Source organism: Oryctolagus cuniculus, chromosome 6 (assembly GCF_051225735.1).
Source record: "Oryctolagus cuniculus isolate XC-2025 breed Fujian yellow rabbit chromosome 6, ASM5122573v1, whole genome shotgun sequence".
Lineage (NCBI taxonomy): Eukaryota > Metazoa > Chordata > Mammalia > Lagomorpha > Leporidae > Oryctolagus > Oryctolagus cuniculus.
Window position 1 is genome coordinate 13866142 of NC_142872.1, and position 21020 is coordinate 13887161.

Consider the following 21020-nt stretch of genomic DNA (forward strand, 5'->3'; position numbering starts at 1 on the left):
CTGGCGCACCCCGAGTCCTGCCTCCCTCCAGTCCGTGGGTCCCCGCCACCCGTGGCGAATGGAGGGCTCGGCTGCTGGTGTTGGCCTGACCCAGCCCTGGCTGTTGCAGGCACTGGGGGAGGGAAGCAGCAGATGGGAGTACTCTTTCCCTGTGTCTGCTCCCCCCCCCACCCCACCTTTCAAATAAAAGGAAAATAAGTACATATTTTAAAAGTCCCCCGTCTCCACTTAGCAGGTGTTTGTAGTGCCTGATGCTCTGCACTCTGGAGGACAGGAAGCAGGAAGTGGAGGAATTGTCATATGCACTGTCAGGCTGTTTGTAGACGTCGTAGTTGAACAACAATGAAAACCGCTCGATGCGGAGGAGCAGAATACAGAGAGGTGCTAAGTACTGTAGGAGTGCAGGGCAGCCAGGCTGGTCTGGAGGGGCTGGCGTGCAGTGGGGGTTGCTTATCCCAGCCCCTTCCTGCCCGGGTCCTGCACCCCAGTGCTCTGCCACGGCCAGGCTCCACGTCGAGGTGTGAGTGGCTTGTGCGTCTTTGACTTTGCCCCCTGGCGTTGCCCATGGACTTGGCACATGCGTGTTACAATACCTTGGACCTCCGCCACCACTACACACGTCCTGCACATACATCCTTGCTCTCTCTCTCTGACCCTGGCCTCTGTGGGTATACACACAGCCCCCGGATGCGTGGTCCTGCACTTGTCCTTAGAGTGACACATGTCCAGTCGCTCTGCCTGTCTCTTACTGGGTGTCTTGTCTCTGGACATCCTGTGGGTACCGAGGTTTAAGACGTCCCAAGCTGATTTCACGTCTCCTTTCTGTGTTCTCCCCTCAGCGAGCACACAGCGTCCTTGTGTCTTCTTTGTCCGTGTCAGCCTACACAGCACCATTGATCCCATTTCCCAACGTAAAACAGAAGGATTGTCGTCGTCATGCCCTCGCCAGCCGTTCCCCTGTTCACGGGATGGCTCCATGGCCTCTGACCTCTGCTCCGGTCTCCTGCCCGCCCCCTTGCGTTCCCACAGAGGCACTGCCGCCTCCCTCTCCCCTTCTCCATCTCGCCGTGCCTCTTGCCTTTCTGTTTCTGCTTTCTCTTGGCCATCTGCATCCCGAGGGCTACACTGCAGGTCTTCAAGAAGCTGCTTTCCAGTCTCCGGCCACCCAGCCCCCATCCCTCCTCCCAGCCACTTCCCACCTGTTAGCCAACACCCCCACCCTGCCTCAGCAGGTTCTGATGCCCGCTGTCTTTTCCGTGTTGCACAGATGGGGGCAGTTCTGGATCTGTGTCTTCCTTGCTGTTCCCTGGGCCCGAGGCATTCCCAGCCTTTGCAGTCTCTCTGTCCTACCAAGAACCCACTTCCCGGCTCAGAGACGTCTCCCCTGGGGATTGTAGTCTGACTGCCCCCCAGACGCTGCTCTCCTGTGCACTTCCAGGGTTCGCTGTTGGTGTCTGCCTGTCTTTCTGTTTAAGAGGCAGAGAGGCAGACAGACAGAGCTCCCATGCAGTGGTGAATTCCCCAGGTGCCTGCGACAGCCGGGGGCTGGGCCACACCAGAGCCAGGAGCCTGGACCTCAGTCCACGTCTCCCAGGTGGGTTGGTGGTGTGGTCCCGAGTCCTTGAGCCGTCACTGCTGCCTCCTGGGGTGCACATTAGCAGGAAGCTGGACTCAGGATAGCCAGCCCTGGAGCCCAGGCACTCTGGTTCAGTCTCCCACTGCAGCCAGCTCTGGCCAGTGCCATCCAGGGCTCCCATGTAGGAGGCAAGACCCAACTACTTGAGCCGTCTCCACTGCCTCCCAGGGCTGCACTGGCAGGAGGCTGGAGTCGGCAGTCAGAGCCGGGCACAAGACCCAGGCGCTCCAGTGTGGGATGTGGGTGCTGGCTGCTAAACCAGCGCCCGCCCCAGGGTCCTGAGGTCATCCTGGGTGCTCAGCGAGACGGGGAGCTGGTGGGGATCCGTGGCCTGCTTGGTTCCTGACGGTTGGGTGCGTGGTGCTGGTGCTCACTGTGGTGATCCGGGTGCCTGAGACGCTCAATTAGGAGGGCAGGAGATACAGGCAGTGCTGCTGACCTGCACGCAGGCGTGTTTATAACTCAGGCTCGGCCTCGTCCCGATGGCCTGACTGGCGGGCGGGCTGCCCGAGCGCCCAGAGCACCGCGGAAGGGTCCTGCTTGCCTGCTTGCTCTGTCTGCGAGGTTACTTGGAGTTCTGTCGCCATGCCCGGGGACATCACTCAGTAACTCAGGTTTGAGTGACTTCCTCCTGGCCATTGACTGCCTTCCTGGGCGGGGTAGGGAACCCAGTCCTGTCAGGTGGGGGTCTCAGGAGCAATCACTCCGCCACAGCCAGGTGCCCTTTGTGTGGTCAAGTGTTGGTCGGGCACCAGAGGCAGAGCTGAGTCAGCACAGAGCGACGCAGTGTGGGCGCTTCCGGTGTGTGCAGAGAGCTCTCTGTGCCCAGCACTGCATGCGGTGGCCTCTTCTGTGTCCCTCCTGTGACAGTCTCCGTGGCCATCCACGCTGATGTCCGCTGAAAGAAGAAGGTGGTGGCATGGCGCCCAGGTGACAGTGGCATTGGTGGGCTACCCCAGGGACGGCCGCTGCTGGCCCCTCTCTGCACTTGGCAGCTGGTGCTCGGGTTCTCCCACCCTGCCCTGGGGTCTGTGGCTGTGCACCGTAGAGGAGCGTGTGTAGTGCTTGTCCCGCGCCTCCTCGCTAGTGGCGAGCCCGGTGGGGAGGGCCTGCTGGGCACGGTGCCATGTTCCCCGGGAGGCCTGGGCCACAAAACGTGTCCGGCAGAGTACGAGGTCTGGGGTTCAGAGGCCCTGAGCTTGCAGCTGTGCTAGGGCAATGGAAAAGGGCCGTTGGATTCTAGTGATCTGAAAATACCAAGCGCAATGAAGCCGGCGCGTTTTATGTCGTGTGATTCGTGAGGCGACAAAGCTCGTGGGATGTCTTGAAACACCTGACATGTTTGAAATAAATGCGGGTGGCAGCTTTCTGCTTTCCTGCTGCTTTTCATGTTAGCCCAGCCTGATGGTGCAGGCCAGGCCTAGCGACGCCTCCATCAGACCCTCGTGAGCCTTCCCGCGTGGGCTTGGGACGGGGAGCAGAGTATGCTCTGTCACCACTCCTCGCTTGCGTTCCTGCGTGGGCCCAGGGCAGACTTGGGCTCTGTGTTCTGGGAGCACTGGGGTCCGAGGGGAAGGCCTAGGCCTGACCCAGGAAGCTGCACTGGGAGGAAGTGTGGCTGGTGCCAGAAAGATGGGACCGGAATGGTGGGACGAAGGGCTTTGTGAATGGGGGTTGCCGACTGCCTCTTGAGTCGCTTCTGCCCCTCTGTGTTTGCTTTTTGGAGCTGAGGGTCTGCACAGGGAGACAGGAGGAAGTGAAGAATGGTGGCTAGCGTTGGTTCACAGTGTGGGACACTGTGTCCTGTGCCAAGCACGTCCCATGCACAGTCTCCTTGGCTTCTCAGTTAGTCCTCGCCGTTGATGTTTCCTGCAGATGGCAGAGAGGTTGAACAGCTTGGCGGGGGTCACACAGTGAGAGGAGAGATCAAGCCCCAGCAGCATGATCGCACCCCTGGTCCGGTTGTGCACGCTGGGGGTGTCTCCTGGGTGCAGACACAGGCCACCAGTGCTGCAGGTGCCAGCTGAAAGGGTGCCCGGGCTGTGGGTAACGTGGAGTCGCAGCCGAGAAAGCCATCCTCCCCCCTTCACCTCTCTCTTGCACGTCACTCCCCACCCATGGAACACTGCCGCAGGGGCTCTCACCGGCTCCCGCGGCCAGTGTCTGCGGCAGAGAGGGCCGGTGCCACTCAGCCTTAGCCTCAGCAAGAAGCACAGCTGAGAAACCCGTGCTGACCTCGCCGCTCACCTCCTGTGGGTGGTGAGTGCCACTGGCTTCCCACAGCCAGTACTGACAGCGTTTGCTCTACGTCTGTGGCGGTGCACGGTCTGTTGAAACCAGGTGGGATACAGGTGGGGCCTGGTTGTGCAGGTGCGTGGGGATTAGCAATTACAGATGGAGTTAAAGGGAGTCAAGTTGAAAGTCGGGCTCCCCCCTCCAGGGGGAGGGAGGTTGTGTTCCTTCACCTCCCAGTCAGAGGGTAGGGGCTGGTACGTCTGGGACCCTTGTGGCCTTTTCCTTCTCCTGTGTTGGAGGTGCATGCGACAGACTACCAAGGGTCTGTCTGGTTTCGTGATCCCTGTTCCCGTAACGTTATGACGCCTGTCGGCGGTGGCAGTGGGAAGGGGTTGAACTTGTTCCGTTTGAAACCGAAAGGCACAGTTTGTGCGCAGAGGGCCTTGATCTGCTGTCTGAGTTTGTAGAAGCAACTGAATTCTGCTTACAAGTGACTTTCAACCATATCTCCAGTTATCCGTTTTCTGTTTATTCTCCTGACAACACCATAAGAATCGAAACCCATTTAAATTTCTCTGCACAGTGGTTTGAAAGTTTGAAACAGAGCAATTCTGGCTCACTAAATGGTAATTCTATTTTTTGTTTTTTAAAGGACAGCGCAATTAGGTTTCAGTGAGATTGAGACCCGGGCGTCTCTCTCGGTGCATTTGTCAGGACAGATCAGTTACCAGGTAGTTTGCAAGAGCTGGTGGGTGCATCAGGCTCGCGTCGCCGCACAGACGGAACGGGCAGGAGGCAGGCGGTGCTGTAAGCACAAGTGGCATGATGTAATGAAGTTGTATCCCATTAGGCTCCGTGTCCGGGCGCCAAATGTCATCACCCGCACCGGCCCGCGTCTCCGCGCTACAACCTCATCTGTGCCGTCAACCAGTTTTGCTCTGATCAATAAGCAGTTTTCTGTGGCCTTTCACTACTGTCAGATGTGGTTGAGTGATGTAAACGCACGTCAGAAACTAGAAAGCTGACGGCTGCCCCGGAGCCGGGACGGCGGCGAGCAGGGGATGGCTGACATCTCTTCGGGGTCACCGGATGCTGTAGCAGGTGCACTCTTCCCCCAGAGCAGATGGCTAAAAATAACCCGAGGGAGAGCTTGTTCTTGGAAGGCAGAGGACGGTGACGGCGAGCACGGTTGGATCAGGTGGACCCCGAGTAACCGGTTCCTGTTGGGTTTTGGTGAAGGATCATCGAGGCAACAGAGATGGTGGCCCGTGTGCCCATCTTCTGCATCTCCCACTGCCGTGTCTGTACTTGGGAGAGCTTGTCAGCCCAGGAAGACGTGGTTTGTCAGGATTCACGCATGGGGGTGCCAGGCGGCAGTAACAGCAAAGGGACGTCCGTGTCCTCACCCTGGGCAGGGTCAGCAGTGCCCAGTGCAGAGGCAGAAGGGGCGGTGTCAGCGGCTGCCTTCTGTGTCCAGGGCAGCCGCGCAGCCTCACTCTGCCCGCAGGTGCCCGGGGCCCAGAGGGTCTGCTGCTGACTGCGTGCCGGACACCATGCCCTGTGCTCGATGCTGTTAACTGGTTTGAATCCCCGTGGAGAAGGCATTATCATCCTGTCTAACAGGCAGAGGCAGGTGTTGAGAGGGTTCCGGCCACTCCCTGTAGGTGTGTACCAGCGGCAGATGGAGAGGTGCTAGGCTGAAGCTCTGACGCCTGGGTTTGGACTCCGAAGATCAGTTCAGGGCCTGACCTTGAGAGCGGAAGAGCTGCGATCCACTGGCACTGACGTTTCCCAGTGCACCTGTGCCGCCAGGACAGTTGCCTTAGCCTGGCCACGCCCCTGAGGCTCAGGGACCATGTCACACCTCCTGGGTGGCCCAGCTCTTACTTCAGTGGTAACCCTGCCCTCCTTTGGGTTCCTCGAGTTCAGTTGGGGAGAGGCCATGTTGCTCCTGCTGTGTGCTGTGCCCAGCTCTGCATCTGGCCCGGGAGCAATGGCGACTCTGTTCCTGTAGGCAGCCCTGGAGTGAGGACAGCGTTGCAGTGCTGTGTTCTCTTCCACAGGGGCCTGATGGACTCCCTCTGCCCAGCACGTGCTTTGCACTGAGGAGGCCCACGTGGACTCCTAGCGAGTGGGTTCCAGGCAGGAAGACAGCGGTTCTTCCTGTAAATAGCGAGCCATGGGCTTCCTGCTCTGCCTCCCAGCTGTAAGGAGAAAAGAAAGAAAATCCCCAGAGGTAATGTCCTCTTAGAGACCTGGAAGAGCAGCCGGGAGAAGCCAGGAGAGGGACGCGGTGTCAGCGCTGCAGCCTCACGTGCTGTGGCGCTCACAGCCGGAGCGGCGCCTCGCCGTGACCCTGGGTGACCTGAGGCCTCCTCGCCACATCTCAGTCCCCAGCCACGCCCATGTCTGTCTGCTTTCGTCTCTGCTGGTTTTTTCCCTGTCAGTACCATAAGAGGGTTGCGGGACCATCGGACCATCCTTGCAAGTCTCCCTGTTTTAAAACTTTAATGTACTTATATTGTAAAGGCAGAGAGAGACAGAGAGATAGTCTGTCTGCTGGTTCATCCCCTGAAGGCTTGCAATAGCCAGGCCTGGGCCAGGCTGAAGCCAGGAGCCATGATCTTTTTTTTTTTTTTTAAAGATTTATTTTATTTAGTTGAAGGTCAGAGTTACACAGAGAGAGAAGGAGAGGCAGAGAGTGAGAGAGAGAGAGAGGTCTTCCATCCACTGGTTCACCCCCAGTTGGCCGCAACCTGAGGCCAGGAGCCAGGAGCTGCTTCCGTGTCTCCCATGTGGGTGCAGGGGCCCAAGCACTTGGGCCATCTTCCACTGCTTCCCAGAGCTGGATCAGAAATGGAGCAGCGGGGACTCAAACCGGCACCCATTTGGGATGCCGGCACTGCAGGCAGTGGCTTTACCTGCTACGCCACAGTGCCAGTCCCCGGGAGCCACATTCTGAATCCAAGGACCCGAGCGCTTGAGCCGTCACCTGCTGGGTGTGTGTCCCTGGGGAGCTGGAGAGCTGGGATGGGAACCTGGCTGCTCAGATGTAGGTGTCCCCAGAGGCGTCGTCACCGCCATGCCTCTGTCCTCACCACCTCCGAGACGGCTGGGTTTCCCGTGACCGAGGTCGCCCTGGGTTGCTGTGGTGCGGCTACGAAGGGTGAAGTGGAACCTCAGGAGGGCAGTGTTTCTTGGGCAGAGAATTTTGCATGAGGTGTCAGGGGCTCAGCTTCTCCCTTTGATCGTCTGTCGCACTTCCTCTCTCAGTGCAGCCACCACCAGACACCCGGCTTCCAAGCCCCAAGCCAGGAGCCGTCCCTACTGCTTCCCGCTCCGTCACCCTCTGTGTCTGACCTCAGACCAGGTCCAGCGCCTTGACGTCCCTACGGTCTAACCAAGGCTGCCTGCTCGCGGCCACGCCAGCGCCCCCTGCCGGCTGCGAGGCCGTCCCCGTCCACTCTGTGCTCTCACAGGGTGCCTGCCACTGTTGAGTGGCTTCTCGCCATCAGGGAGGAGCTGCCCCGGGGGTGTCCCGAGGCCCAGCCTGCGGGGCCCCCACCCGCCTTGGTAGCTGCTCCTGGCGCCCCCTCCCCACTTGGCTGCAGTCCTGGGCTGAGCTCCTCCGTTCACCTGCAGCCTCACTGCTCCTGGGTTTCTGGCCCTGCAGGTTGTGGCCCTGCGGGGCTGCCCGGAGCCTGCCCTCCCCTGTGGCCTCCATCAGGCCACGCATGGGTGCGGGTGGACGTGAGCATTGCCTGGTCAGCATTGGGGCGAAGCTGACAGCCTTTTCCTCTCTCTGGTTTTCGCTCTTTCCTAGCCGTCATTCATTCAGATCGCATGGGGCTCTGTTTCTGGGGGACCTGGGTTTGCGTTTCGGGGTTGCAGCCCCCTTCTGTGGATGTGGCTTCTGAACACTTCCTCTGCCCCCTCTTAAAGAAACTTTTTATCTGTATATTTTCATTTTATTGGAGACAAACAGAGATCCCCCTTCTGCTGGTTGACTCCTCAAATGGCCACAACAGCCAGGGCTGGGCCGGACCAAAGCCAGGAGCCAGGAGCTCCATCTGGGTGTCCACATGGGTGCCAGGGACCTGAGTCCTGGAGCCGTCACCTGTGGCCCCCCAGCCTCTGCCCTGGCAGGAAGTTGGATTGGAAACAATGGGGCTGGGACTCAAACCAGGGAGTCATGTTTGGGGTGCAGGTGACCCAAATAGTGGCTTAACCCACTGCACCAGACGCCCACGTATTTGTCCCCGGCCAAGGATCACCCCTGGGACCTGCTTTGCTTTTCTGACATCATAAAGCTGAAAATTACACGTTTCTCAACTTTCCCTCATTCCTGAAAGTGACCCTCGCAAATTGTGTGTCTGTAATACTTTGAGCTTTTGTATTTTGAAACCTTCCATTCCAAGCCTTGATCTCGGTGCTGCTTGTTTATCCAAACCTGGCCTTGGAGCCGTGCGCGTGGGGCCTTGATCGCTAGCCAACGTTCTGTCTCTCCGATGCTGCCCTGCTGCTGCGGAGGCCTGGCCCTCACGGACTCGCAGTCAGCAAGGGCACTCTTGGCTCAGCAGCATGGGCAGTCTGTTTGCCCAGACACGGGTGCCTCACGGGGCCTGGCTTCCCACAGTCCATCCCACGTAGGTGGCCTGGGGACCGCCGTTCAGCCTTCTCCGCCTCCGTCCCGGTCGTCTGTCTGTGCCCCAGACGGTAGAGGGTATCTGCCCCTTGCTTCTGCGTGGGGTCTGTGCAGCTTCCCTCTGGGCCATCCACTCACGACCCCTCGCTGCTCCTCCCCAGCCCTCTGGTCCTGCTGTGGCTTCTCCGTGGGAAAGACCCTATCCCGGCTGACAGCTGAGCCTGGCAGACCTGTAGGAGGGGACTGCGTGTGGACCTAGGGGTAAGGTTTCAGCTGCATTGCAGAAGCTAAGGAATGGGGAGGAGGGTCCCCCAAGACTAGCTTCCATGTGTGCTCTGGACCTCTGGTCTGCTGAGAGGCAGCTGCCAAGTCCTCTGCTTCTCTGGCCTTCTCGTGACGTTGCCGTCTGGAAAAGGTGACGAGAGAACACCCCTGGAGGTGCTCACGGGCTGGTAGCAGATGTCGCGGTACAGAGGTGACGCTGGTAGAATGATTGCTGCGCCACTGGGACGCGCTGCACGGGTGCCTCGGTTTGGACCCTGCGCACGCGGTCTTTAACACGCCCCTGGAGTGCTGTGTCCTGAGAAAAACCACGCTTGGGTTCCAGGTTTTTGGGACCAAAATCAGCTTCGCTTCTAATTCCTGTTTTTCTAGTAACGTTCTGGAGTACCCTGAGTTAGCCCAGGCTACCCTGATGAGAAACCACAGACCCAGGACTGAAAGAGGAATCTTCTCTCGCTCCAAGATCGAGGTGACCTCAGGGCCGGATTCTGGGGAGCCCCCTCCTGGCCTTCTCTGCACCCACTCGGCCTTTGCTCTGTGCACACGTGACGGGGACGGAGAGGGAGAGGGAGAGTTCTCTGCTGTGTCTTCCTCTTCTCTTAAGGATGCCAGGCATGGTGGACTGGGGCCCCACTGCAGCCACCTCCCTGAACCTTAATTCTTTACATAAAGGCCCCCGTCTCTCAGTGCATCACATGGCACCCACGTGGAGGATACAGTCGGAGCATAGCAGAGATGGGGCCTTCATTGTCTGTGCAGGTGGTCCAGCACCAGACAGGTGCAGTGTGCATGTGTGCGCCCGTTGGCCTGCAGTCAGGAAACGAAATGCTTGCTGTTTGAGTGACTGCTCAGGAAGCCACGCCCCCATCTACAGGTGCAGCCGTCCCTGAGAACTTCCTGTTCCAGTCATTCGCTCTTCACCACTGGGCGGTATTTACATCTATTGCTTGTCTTTTATCATCGGTCATATTTGTAATCTGTGGAAGCTGTGGATTCAGGTGTGTGTCTTACCCTGCCCTGTGGCGCATACGGGGCAGCCAAAGATTAGTAATCTTGTAAAGATTCTGTGAGTTTCAGAGCTGAAAGAGCCCACGGTGGCCATGTGCCGTGGCATCCCCACGCACTTACAGTGGAAGGAGAGGCACTCTAGGGAGTCGCTGGTTTTCCTACGTGGCACAGTCCGTGGCCGAGTCTGGGAGAAAGAGCGCAGCGTGGCCTTCCTGACACGTGGCCACCTGCCCTTTGCCGCGCGCTGCCCTGCCTTTGAGGGAAGTTTCAATGAGGGTTAAAACTTAGCTTCGGCACTGTCTTGGACATGTCCACCCAGGTGCACAGCTCACAGGGGTGTGTGCATGATCTATAGGAGAATTTATCTTATACTCTCAGTGCAATTGCCACTTTTTGCCGCTTATTAAGACTTCAGAGATACAAACCAGTAGCTCAGTAATTGCTTTCTTGAATCTGCCGTTAATAATTACATTTAGTAAAGCTGTATCGAAAATTAGAAAGGCAGAGACTAATGGAAAACTAGATTTTTCACTGAATTAGAAAGCGAGACAATCCATATATTGACAACCCTTCAAGTTGAAACAGATCAGGAAAACCGTTTTGGACTGTTTGTGCAGGGCGCCCAGCAGGGCTGATGGGCGGTGGCATCCACGTCCCAGGCCGGCAGAGAAACTCAGAGAGATTTCATGGAAATGGGCAGCTGGCTCTGATTTGGTTAGAAGTCATTTGAATCTCTGAAGGCCTGGAATTTCTCCTAACAAAGAAGTAGAAAATACAGAATTGTGTTAATGAAGTGGGAATATCTTTGAATTAAAAAAAAGTGAAAAAGCACCAGACTCATTTGAGGGTCCTGTCCTGCAGCCAGAGAGAACCATGGCGAAAAGGCTCTGTTTGGCTGGCTTCTGTGGTTCTAACTTCATGGCCAGAAAAACAAGTTTATTTCGTGGTATTTTGTAAAGGGCGCCAGAGAGATCCCAATAGTAGATTTGCTTAGGGTGGCTTAGGTATTTAAGAAAATAATTCAAAACTGAGGCGCAGTGATGCTAACCAAGCAAAACCGGGAGCACTGGTACCTCTGCTGCACCTGTCAGAGGGACTGCTCCCAGGCAGTAGCCGAGGGCCAAGCCGAGCGGCCGCTGCTGCTGCGCGTGCGCCTTCCCAGCAGAGCCTGGTCACGCAGCTCCCTCGCCCCAGGTTCCACAAACAAGGCCACAGCAGCGTTCGAGAGCAGTGCCTTCAGGGACTCAGTTCTGTGTGTCACACTGCGGCGACGCTCATAGCTGGCCAGCGATGGATCCACGTGTCTGCTCACAGTGTTTGGTAGTGAGAAGTTGGGTGAGTCTCTCCAGGAGAGGCAGAAAGAAACGTCTGGAAACCAGAGGACCCAGGTGGTCGTCTGCAGGCTACATTGTGGGGGGTTTGGGAAGAGAAACAGGAGCTGTAGGGGTGAGAAGTGAGCAGCGGGCATGTGGTGGAGCTGCTGTCTGGCGCGTTCGCCTGGGGCTTATGTTTTGAGCAGCCTCCGATTTCACAACCAGGAATTGCACATCAGGGAGAGAACCAGGGTGAGTGGGATGGCCCTGCTGGAGAACTTGACACAGGCTGAGATGCCAAGGGTGTAGACTGATCCCGAAGCTTGCGATGTTTGAACAGCAAGGTTAAGCACGAACAGTTATGAACGAGCTAGCTTCTGCTTGCGTTGTGCTGGTGTAGGGTGCAGAGCGAGGCTCACTCTCTACCTTAGAGCAGACTTGGAGATGCGTGTACTTGACAAAGGAATGCAAGTGTTAGCACTAAGTGAAACCCTGAGGAGGTAGATAGCCTGTGGTCGGCCCCCCTCCCCCCCCGCCTTGTTAGAGGTGTTGAAGGATATAGAACTGACAAGTGATTTCTCTGTCCCTGGCTAATACGTATTAATGAGGGGCCTGGAACCCAACAGTTTGGATTCTTAGCTCCTTTTTTTGCTATTGTAGAATATTATCTCTCAAAATTTTAGAAAGTGGCATAAAACTGGGGGGAAAAAAACAGGAAAAGTGCAAAGAAGGAAAAAAATGACCCATGATTCCCGCAAAGCATTTTGGCTTTGTTTTTCCTCCCAGCCACACACACACAGGCGTACACACATGCAGAACACATATATACATGAATGATGCAGTTACGCACATGTGTTTGGTAAATGAAGCAGCCTGCCTTGTTTACTAACTTTAACAAGATGAATATTATCCTTTCAATGTTGACATGTTTTGAGACATTATATGAATGTGCCATCATTTATTAATCCTCTATTAAAGTATTGTGTTGCCGGCAATACTTTTATAATTCTATATATACTTCTTATACTTTTTTATAAATATACTTTTTCATTCTTACAAGTCATAATTTAAGGCTGGCGCTGTGGAGCAGCAGGTTAAGCCATTGCCTGTGACTCCAGCATCCCCCAGGAGCACTGGTTCCAGTCCAGCTCCCTGCTAATGCACCTGGGAAAGCAGTGGAAGATGGCCCAAGTGCTTATGCTCCTGCGCCCGTGTGGGAGACCCTGATGGAGTTCCAGGCTCCCGGCCCAGCCCTTCCTGTTGCAGCCATCCGGGGAGTGAACTAGTGGATGGAAAGTCTCTGTCTCTCCCTTTCTCTCTGTAACTCTGCCTTTCAAATCAATAAACCGTAAAATAAATGGATCTTTATTAGTACAGTAGACATCCGTACAGGCATTAGTGAGAAATAATCTTGCGCTTTTTGTTCTTTTTCCCAAACATTGATTGACAAACTGTTTTTGTTCTGTTTCTGTTCTTCATCCGTGTCTTTTCAGATGGACCTGTTCTTGGGATAGGTTCCCTGAAAAGCTGCATTTGAGGTGGCAGCCCCGAGGATCCCTGAGGCCAGGCACCCGCCTCTCTGGGAGGGTTTACATGCTCCTGTGAGACGGATGGGAGGAGTCTCATTAGGGAAGGGGCAGCCCTGGCAAAGCCCTGTGTGGGATGGGGCTTGTGATAGCTTAGGGAGCCGCGTTTGGGGAGTGGAGGAGCAGTCTTGTCTGGAGGTGCCGGGTCCCTACCTTGCCGGCCATTTTTGCCAAATGTCCTTTGGCTGCCTGTGCTCTGTACCCTGGAGAAAGGCCAGGCGGGGACTCCCAGCAGTACCCTCTCTGCCTGGGCAGAAGTGCTGTGCAGGAGATCCGGGTCGGGGGCTGGGGTAGGGGAGAGTGGTTGCTGCTCCCACGCCCTGGGCAAGCGGGCATTTTCAGCCCTGGGCTGCCTTGGCTTCAGCTCAGGCCCCTGGGAGTGGCAAAGTTTGCAGCCTGGGGTTTCCCTTTCTCAGCAGAGACCACAAGTGTCCTATTGTAGCTGGAATGCGACCCACAGACAAAAGCAAAACACACAGACAAGATGATTATCTTTTGCAAGTCTACACCTTTTCTCTTTTCTCGAATCCATTGTTCTTTGTTGAAAGCAGGCCAACAAATTAAGTGATTATGATGTATCATGTAATAGAAGAATCTCTTTGTTTGAGGGGGAAGAAAATCGATACGAGACACTCTCAGAGGCTTTTTGCTCGCTCCCAGCAGCTCCTCACATGTGGGTGTGGAGACACTGACCCCAAAGGCGGGAACAGTGGTTCCCGCACAGCCCCGCTCCGTGGGCTCCCAGCTGTTCCCTGAGAGACGGGACGCAGGTGGTGACGTGCGGATCTAGTTGAGGCAGTAATTGGTGTGCTACAGAAGTTGAGCTGTAAATTTCCTTTAGGTGAACATAGCACTTTAAGCCATATATCAGTGCATGCTTTTTGAAAAATAGGCTAACTTGGAGTCGGTGTGTGGTGCAGCAGGTTAAGCTGCCACCTGCAGTGGGATGCAGATCCCATCCTGGCCTCAGTTCGAGTCCCTGCTGCTCCACTTCTGATCTGGCTCCTGCTGATGTGCCTGGAAAAGGAGCCAAAGATGGCCCAAGTGCTTGGGTCCCTGTGTCCACACAGGAGTATCTGAGGGAGTTCCAGGCTGCTGACTTACAGCCTGACCCAGCCCTGGCTGTTGTGGCCATTTGGGGAATGGGCCAGCAGATGGACGATCTCTCTGTCTCTCCTTCTCTGTCACTCTGCCTTTCAAATAGATAATAATTTCTGAAAAGTGGGTTGACTGAACTATGAAGCAGTGAATGTGACCTGAGTTCATGTCTTCTCAACATCGCCCACTTGGACTGTCCCCTGATAGCTGCACCTGCGCAGCACTCCTTCTCCAACCTGTCTCGTCACTTCCTGAAACTCAGCCGTGTGCTTTACTTGTTCCCTATCTCTATTACTTGTTTTCAGTTCCCCCTGCTACAAGGTAAATTCCACAAGGGCAGAGAGCTCTTTGTGTTTGATTTTTTTTTTTTTAATTTTAAAGCCTCAGTCACTGTATTCTTTTTTTTTTTTTTTAAGATTTTATTTATTCACTTGAGAGAGTTACATACAAAGGGAAAGCCAGAAAGAAAAAGAAAAGTTTTCCATTTCTTGGTTCACTCCCAAATGTCCGCAACGGCCGGAGCTGGGTGGATCAGGAGCCAGGACCTACTTCTGGGACTCCCATGCGGGTACAGGGCCCAAGCACGTGGGCATCTTCCACTGCTTTCCCAGGCCACAGCAGAGAGCTGGATTGGAAGAGGAGCAGCCAGTATGCAAACTGGTACCCGTATGGGTGGGATGCCTGTGCCACAGACAGAGGCTTAGCCCACTACTCCACAACACCAACCCCTTGATTTTTTTTTTAAACAGATTTATTTATAAGTCAGAGTTAAAGAAGGGGAGAAACAGAGAGAATTATCCATCTGCTGGTTAATTTCCCAAATGGCCACAGTGACCAGAGCTGAGCTGATCGGAAGCCAAGAGCCAGGAGCTCCTTCTGGGTCTCCCACACAGGTGCAGGGGCCCAAGGACTTGGGCCGTCCTCTTGTGCTTTCCCAGGCCGTTAGCCGGGAGCTGGATTGGAAGTAGAGCAGCCAGAACTCAAACCGGCGCCCATATGAGATGCCGACAGCACAGGCAGAGGCTTAGCCTACTGAGCCAGAGCGCCGGCCCATCCATTTAGTTTTGGGAGAAACCCAGTAGCACCCAAGGAGACAGCATAGTGGCTTGTGTGCCAGGCAGGGTGCTGGGTGCTTTCTGTTCCTGGTCTTGCTCATTTCCTCCGTCACGAGCCCTGAGAAGGTCGGCTCTGTGAGTCCTGGTGGAGGAGCAGGGGCTGTGAGGAAGTGCAGTAGCAGGTGGCAGAACCGGGGCTCAGGCCTGTGGGCCCAGGCTGGAGTCCTGCAGAGACGGCTGACCACTGAGACGGAGAGCGCCTCTTAATTACTGTTACGGAGTGATCTAGTCGCTTTCCAGCCTTGGGGACAGAGTCCTTTAACCAGATAGGACCAGCTTTCTACAAGGAACCGTCTCATGCCGCCTGCTCTGCCTGCGCCCTGCCTGGCGCTCCTGCCGCACTGTCCGACAGTAACTCACAGTCCTCTCCCGCCGCCACCACCAGCGGCTGCGTGGGCTGCACCAAGGTGCCTTCGTGTTCTGCGATTGGTCGTCCGACTGTCAGTGGCATCTCTCCTTCCCTCCCCTTCTGTTTGTTTCTTGGGTGCACACGTTCTGTTTAAGGCAATGGGGATACGACAGTGGACAGGCAGACCAAGTTCTCAGTTGTCGTGTGCATGTGTGGTTAAGCGTGTATAGGTATATGTATGTTGTGTGTAGTCATGCATGTTTTCGGTGTACGTGCATACGTGTTTGTGTTTATGTGTGCATTTTATGAGTGTACGCTTGTACATGTATGAGTGTGTTTGTGCACATATATGTGTTTGCATGTGGGATGTGTGTAAGGGAGAGATACACACACACATACAGGCCATAGTAAATGACAGAGGAAAAAGAAAGGTCTGGGGGTGGGGAGTGGTGGGCGCCTGAATTAGTGCTTTTGATGGGCTGATGGGTTACACCGTTCTGAGAGGGTAACCAGCAGGAAGGAAAGGTGGGCTCGTGGCTGACAGCTGGACAGTCAGAAGTCACGGCTACACCTCAGCCCAGCCACTGAGGAGGAAGTGCTGTGGGAGGGTGGCACTGGGAGTGCCCTGTTGTGGTTGATGGGTCGAGGCTGGCGCGGCTGGGCCAGGAGGCGCGTGCGGGGGTGTGAACAAGTGAGCCGCATCAGGAGGTGTGAACAAGTGAGGCGCATCGGGAGGTGTGAACAAGTGAGGCGCATCGGGAGGTGTGAACAAGTGAGCCGCATCGGGAGGTGTGAACAAGTGAGGCGCATCGGGAGGTGTGAACAAGTGAGCCGCATCGGGAGGTGTGAACAAGTGAGCCGCATCGGGTTGTGGCTGCCGAGAGACTCAGATGGCTACAGGGCTCTGGTGGAGCCCGAGGCAGCTGGGAGGTGTTGAGTGAGAGTTCGAGGCGAGGGTAGAGACGCGCGGGCAGAGCTGACACCAAGCTTGGCAGGGCCCCAGGCTCGTGTTGTGGATGACCGAACCCACTGTCAGAAATTCCTCTCAGAGTAGCGTGCTGATCTTTCACACATTTGTGGAGCCGGCCCCGGGTCCGAGACCGCCTGTGCAGACAGCTCTGGGGGAGTATCTGAGGGTTTGCGTTCACCTCCAGGTCATCCTGTACCAACAGTGAGAGGTGGTTTCAAAAATCACCGGGACGTGGGACCAGTGCTGTGGCAGAGCAGGTTAAGCTGTGGTCTGCAGTGCCGGCATCTCGTGTGGGCACCAGTTCAAGTCCTGGCTATTCAACTTCCGATCCAGCTCCCTGCTAATGTACCTGGGAAAGCGACGGAAGATGGCTGAAGTCCTTGGGCCCCCACACCCACATGGGAGACCTGAAAGAGGCTCCTGGCTGATCAGCCCGGCCCTGGCTATTGAGGCCACTTGGGGAGCGAACCAGCAAAAGTTAGATCTCTCTCTGTCTCCCCCTGTCTCTCTCTGATTCTGAGTTTCAAATAAATAAATCTTTTTTAAAAAAAATCACTGAAGTGAACACACAGGCTGCACATCTGGAAGCTTAAGCCAGAATCAAGTAAAGGCTGGTGAGTGTTGTGGTGCAGGGAGTTAAGCTGCCCCTTGAAGCCGCATCAGAGGCCTGGTTCCAATCCAGCGCTGTGCTGATGCGCCTGGGCCCTTGCCACCCTCCTGGGAGACCATGATGGAGTCCCAGCCTTCTGGGTTTGGCTTAGCAAAGGGTGAGCTGTTGCAGGCATTTGGGGAGTGAACCAGCAGAGGGAAGATTTCTTTCTCTCTAAAATCCAGGGGAGTCAATCCCCACCCCGTACCTGGGTTTATGACTGCGGGCATTGGCGGGCAGGTGCGTAGGAGACCCTGCACCTGGTACCCACAGGTGAACGTGGTCCTCTTGTGCCTTCACCACCACCAGCAGCTCCCCCACCCTGCTGCTGTAAACATGTGCAGCAGTGCTGAGAGGTTAACAGTGTAAACAGTGGTGCTGCCTGGGTCCTTGCTAAACACCACACAGTTGGTTGATGGTGTATGTGAATATTCACATTTCATGCTGGCTGCAGACCTGTGTGAGAGGCCGCGGGCTGAACCCCCTGTTACAGGCGAGGAGACTGAGGCACCGGTGGTGTTTGGCAGTGCAGAGGAGAGCGAGGGAAGTCGCAGAACGCAAGGTTGTACTAAAAATCCAGTGGGAGAAGTAATACTAATTTACACCTAAGTTGATCAAGATAGAGTTGTATAAGCTGGCATTAAACCTATCTTTTATATGGATTCTGTGAGACAGTTGTGCTGATCTGTGTTTTCTTTGTAAATCGGTTGAGGAGGTAAAGTCTTGTCTTGTCATGCCGGCATCCCATCTGGGATGCCGTTTGCTCCACTTCCGATCCAGCTCCTTGCTAACATGGCTGGGAAAGGAAGCAGAGGATGGGCCAAGTGCTTGGGCCCCTGCCATCCATATGGGAGAACTAGATGGAGTTCAAGGGTCCTGGCTTTGGCCTGGCCAGCCCCAACCACTGCAGCCATTTGGGTAGTGAACCAGCAGATGATGGATCTCTGTCTCTCCCTCCTCTTCCTTCTCCCTCCCTCCCTCCCTCCCTCCCCTCTTCTCTCTCTCCCCCCCTTTCAAGCAAGCAAATCTCTTAAAAAAATAAGAAGTAGAGAGGCAGATAGGAAGCTCCCATCTTCTGGTTTGTTTCCTAAATGCCTGCAGCAGCCCAGGCGGGGCCAGGCTGGAGCCAGGAGTCTGTAACTCAGTCCAAGTTCCCAACATGGGTGCGGGGACCCGATTTCTTGAGCCATCACCTGCTGCCTCCCAGGGTCTGCATTAGCAGGAAGCTGGAGTCAAGAGCCAGAGCCAGGAATTGGAGGGGATGGGTGTGGGTTTTATAGGTGGCCTTGACCACTAGGCTCAGCCCCCACCCCTGAGTTTGAAACTACCTGAAAGATGGATTGGGGGGTCACAGTCCGTTCATCAGGTGGGGAATGCCGGTGTGTCCCCAGGTCCCGGATCCTGCTCTGGACAGAGCACAGACACTGCTTTGTGCAGAAGACGGTCAGTCATGAGGGCCTGAAAGCTGGGTGCTCTCCAGGCCTCTCTGGGAGCTGGAATTTAGGGACCGAGGGGAAAGCTGCCAGAGTGGAGGAAGGTTCCTGCTCTGGGGATGAAGCCGTGAGCTGTGGGACGGTCTAGGATCCCTGAGTAAACCTCTCCCTCGGGCTGTTGGGAGCCCATCTCACTCACTTCCCAGAGGCCCCCGGATTTCTGTCTGTGGCAGAGAGCTCCCCTTACTGCCTGGATTTGCAGCTTCCGCCTCCTCAGCCTGTCTGGTTGATGTCCACTGTGCGAGTCAGGCTTGCCGCAGCCAGGACCGAGCCCCCGTCTGCCCCACGGATGGGTCTCATGGCCCTGGTGCCAGTGCCACCCTGCCCCCAGCCGCTCGGATGGGTCTCGTGGCCCTGGTGCCAGTGCCACCCTGCCCCCAGCCGCTCGGATGGGTCTCGTGGCCCTGGTGCCAGTGCCACCCTGCCCCCAGCCGCTCGGATGGGTCTCACGGCCCTGGTGCCAGCACCACCCTGCCCCCAGCCGCTCGGATGGGTCTCGTGGCCCTGGTGCCAGCGCCACCCTGCCCCCAGCCACTCGGATGGGAAGCCTCAGCATTGCACCTGACTCTGTCCCTTCTGTTGCCAACTCCACATCCCACCAGCAGCCTAGGCTGCTGGTTCTGCTGTCACCCACGTCTCCCCACCACGCTCAGGGCTTACGTCAGAGCGTTCTCTCCGTCACTCTGGGCACACAAATGTGCCTGGTGTTTTGCCCTCTGCCTGCACCACCCTCCCCTGCGCCCTCTCCCTAGGGAGGTGTAGGACTCCCTGCCTCACGTCCCTCAGGCCTGGGGATATAACTGGGCTGGGGATATAACACGCCCTGGCCCCAGGCCTGTGAACTTGGCACTCACCCACAAGGGCCCCGCCTGGCTGGCGTGCTGAAGCTTGAGGGCCTTGCCCTGGGGGAGGTCGACCTGAATTCCGAGTGGGCCCTGTGCTGTCCTGTGAGACCGTGGGAGTGGATGAAGAAGGCAGAGGGATAGGCAGGGGCATGCCACCAGGCTGGGAGCCACTGTGGCTGGCCTTGATGTTGGAGGAGAGGAGCGGCGAGTCAGGGAGTGAGTGCAGGGGCTGTCGGAGCTGCAGGCAGCCTATAGGACGCTGGGACCGTGTCCCCAGCTGCTGGCATGCGGGACCTGGACTCCCTGAGATTCCCTTCAAGGGAACGCAGCACAGCCTGGATTTTAGCTGGGCAGACTGGACCCGCGAGAAACCAGCCAGGCCCTCTGGATGTGGGACCTGCAGGACTGGGAGGCTGTGAGTGGGTGCTGTGTTCCCGACAGCAAGAGTGCAGGACTGGGCGAGCTCTTGACCCCAGTGTTACGTCACCCCCAGGCCTTCCCTGGCCGCCCATCTGGCCAGCAGCCCCCACAGCCAATAGATGGCATCGCCCTGTTCACTCGCAGGTAAACTGGGACCTGAGCTGGCGTCCCGTGGGTGACGGATCCTTGCTGAGCGCTTGGTAGGACGTGGCCTTCAGCTTCCTCCCCAGCCTGGTCCTGCAGCAATGCCACCCTCACCGCCTGGCGGTGCCACGCTCAGCTGCTTCTGTCCTCTGTCCTGTGGCCCAGGGCCTTTGCACGTGCTCACTGTGCAGTGTCCCCCCCCCCACCCCGCTTCGGCTGCTGTCCCCAGAGGTCTGTTCCGAAGCGTCCACTCTGAAGGGGAAACTACCCTCATCTCTGGGAGCAGATCCTGTCCCCTCTCAGGCCGTCAGGTAGCTTCTTACAGGCCTCCGTTCCAGCACAGTCACCATGCGTTAGGGCACGTCCTCGTCCCAGCCTTCACGGCGCACACAGCTGGAATTCACAACTCAAAGGCGGGAAGTTCGCTGCTGCCGCTCCTTCTTCTGGCAGAGTGCGGCGGAGTACCTGGCACACAGCTCGGTAAAACTCGGTGGGAATAAATGGACTTGTAAGCACATGAGAGTTGTATTTGAAAACGAGTGATCATTGTTTATGAACTTCGCTCCACAATAACATGGGCAGGCAGAAATCTGATTAAATCTTTTCTCCTGCTATAAAGTGTTTTATGTGAATGTACAGCCGTATGTAGCACACACATACTGTAGGGGGATTGTCACATTATACAGGGAACTATACTAATTGTAACACTACCGCTCGAGCACCACTGTGGCCTGTTTAGCTGCCTGTGTGTGCTTGTGTTATGTAGTCGGGGCATAGTGTAAATAAAATACAGTATCCGGCCTCTTCAGTGATTGGGACAGATACTTCCTCACATCAGTCATGTCAGGATCCATTTGGTGATGACTTCTCCCTGGGAAAATTCTGAAAGTTTTGGGTTATTTTGGGCACATAGGGTTTCTGTGAGGCTGTCACCAGGAGTCGGTTTGGTCACACTGAAAATGGGGGGCTGTGAGTGCGCTTCAGCAGTGGGGTTTGGCCATGGAGGCACTCTGTTGAGAGGGCGGTCTGGGAAGCCAGTGCTGCCTGCGGTCCCAGAAGGCTGTGCGGTGGTGATGGGATGGCGTGGAGGCTGCAGGGAGGGCAGGCTCCCCGGTGAGCAGCTCCACATAGATGCTGCCGCGGCAGGGGGGGTGCAGCAAGGCCCAGCTCCCCCCAGGATTTCTGTGGAAAGCAGGATGAGGTGGTCAACTGGTCGGAGCAGATCCAGGAGG

General features: G+C 56.3%; 1 protein-coding gene across 8 annotated transcripts in view; it reads left to right on the forward strand.

The window, feature by feature from the left end:
• Window positions 1-21020, forward strand: part of SNX24 (sorting nexin 24) — a 148263-nt gene that overhangs the window by 43742 nt on the left and 83501 nt on the right. The window contains exons 2-3 of one of the 8 annotated variants that reach the window (XM_089334868.1): window positions 8678-8777; window positions 9171-9267. The exons of 6 other annotated variants lie outside the window; for them this stretch is intronic. In XM_089334868.1, the coding sequence (XP_089190994.1) occupies window positions 9211-9267 (57 nt within the window). In that variant the 5' untranslated portion in view covers window positions 8678-8777; window positions 9171-9210. The remainder of the gene's footprint in view (window positions 1-8677; window positions 8778-9170; window positions 9268-21020) is intronic. One more of the 8 variants, XM_070076042.2, reaches the window with a different exon arrangement.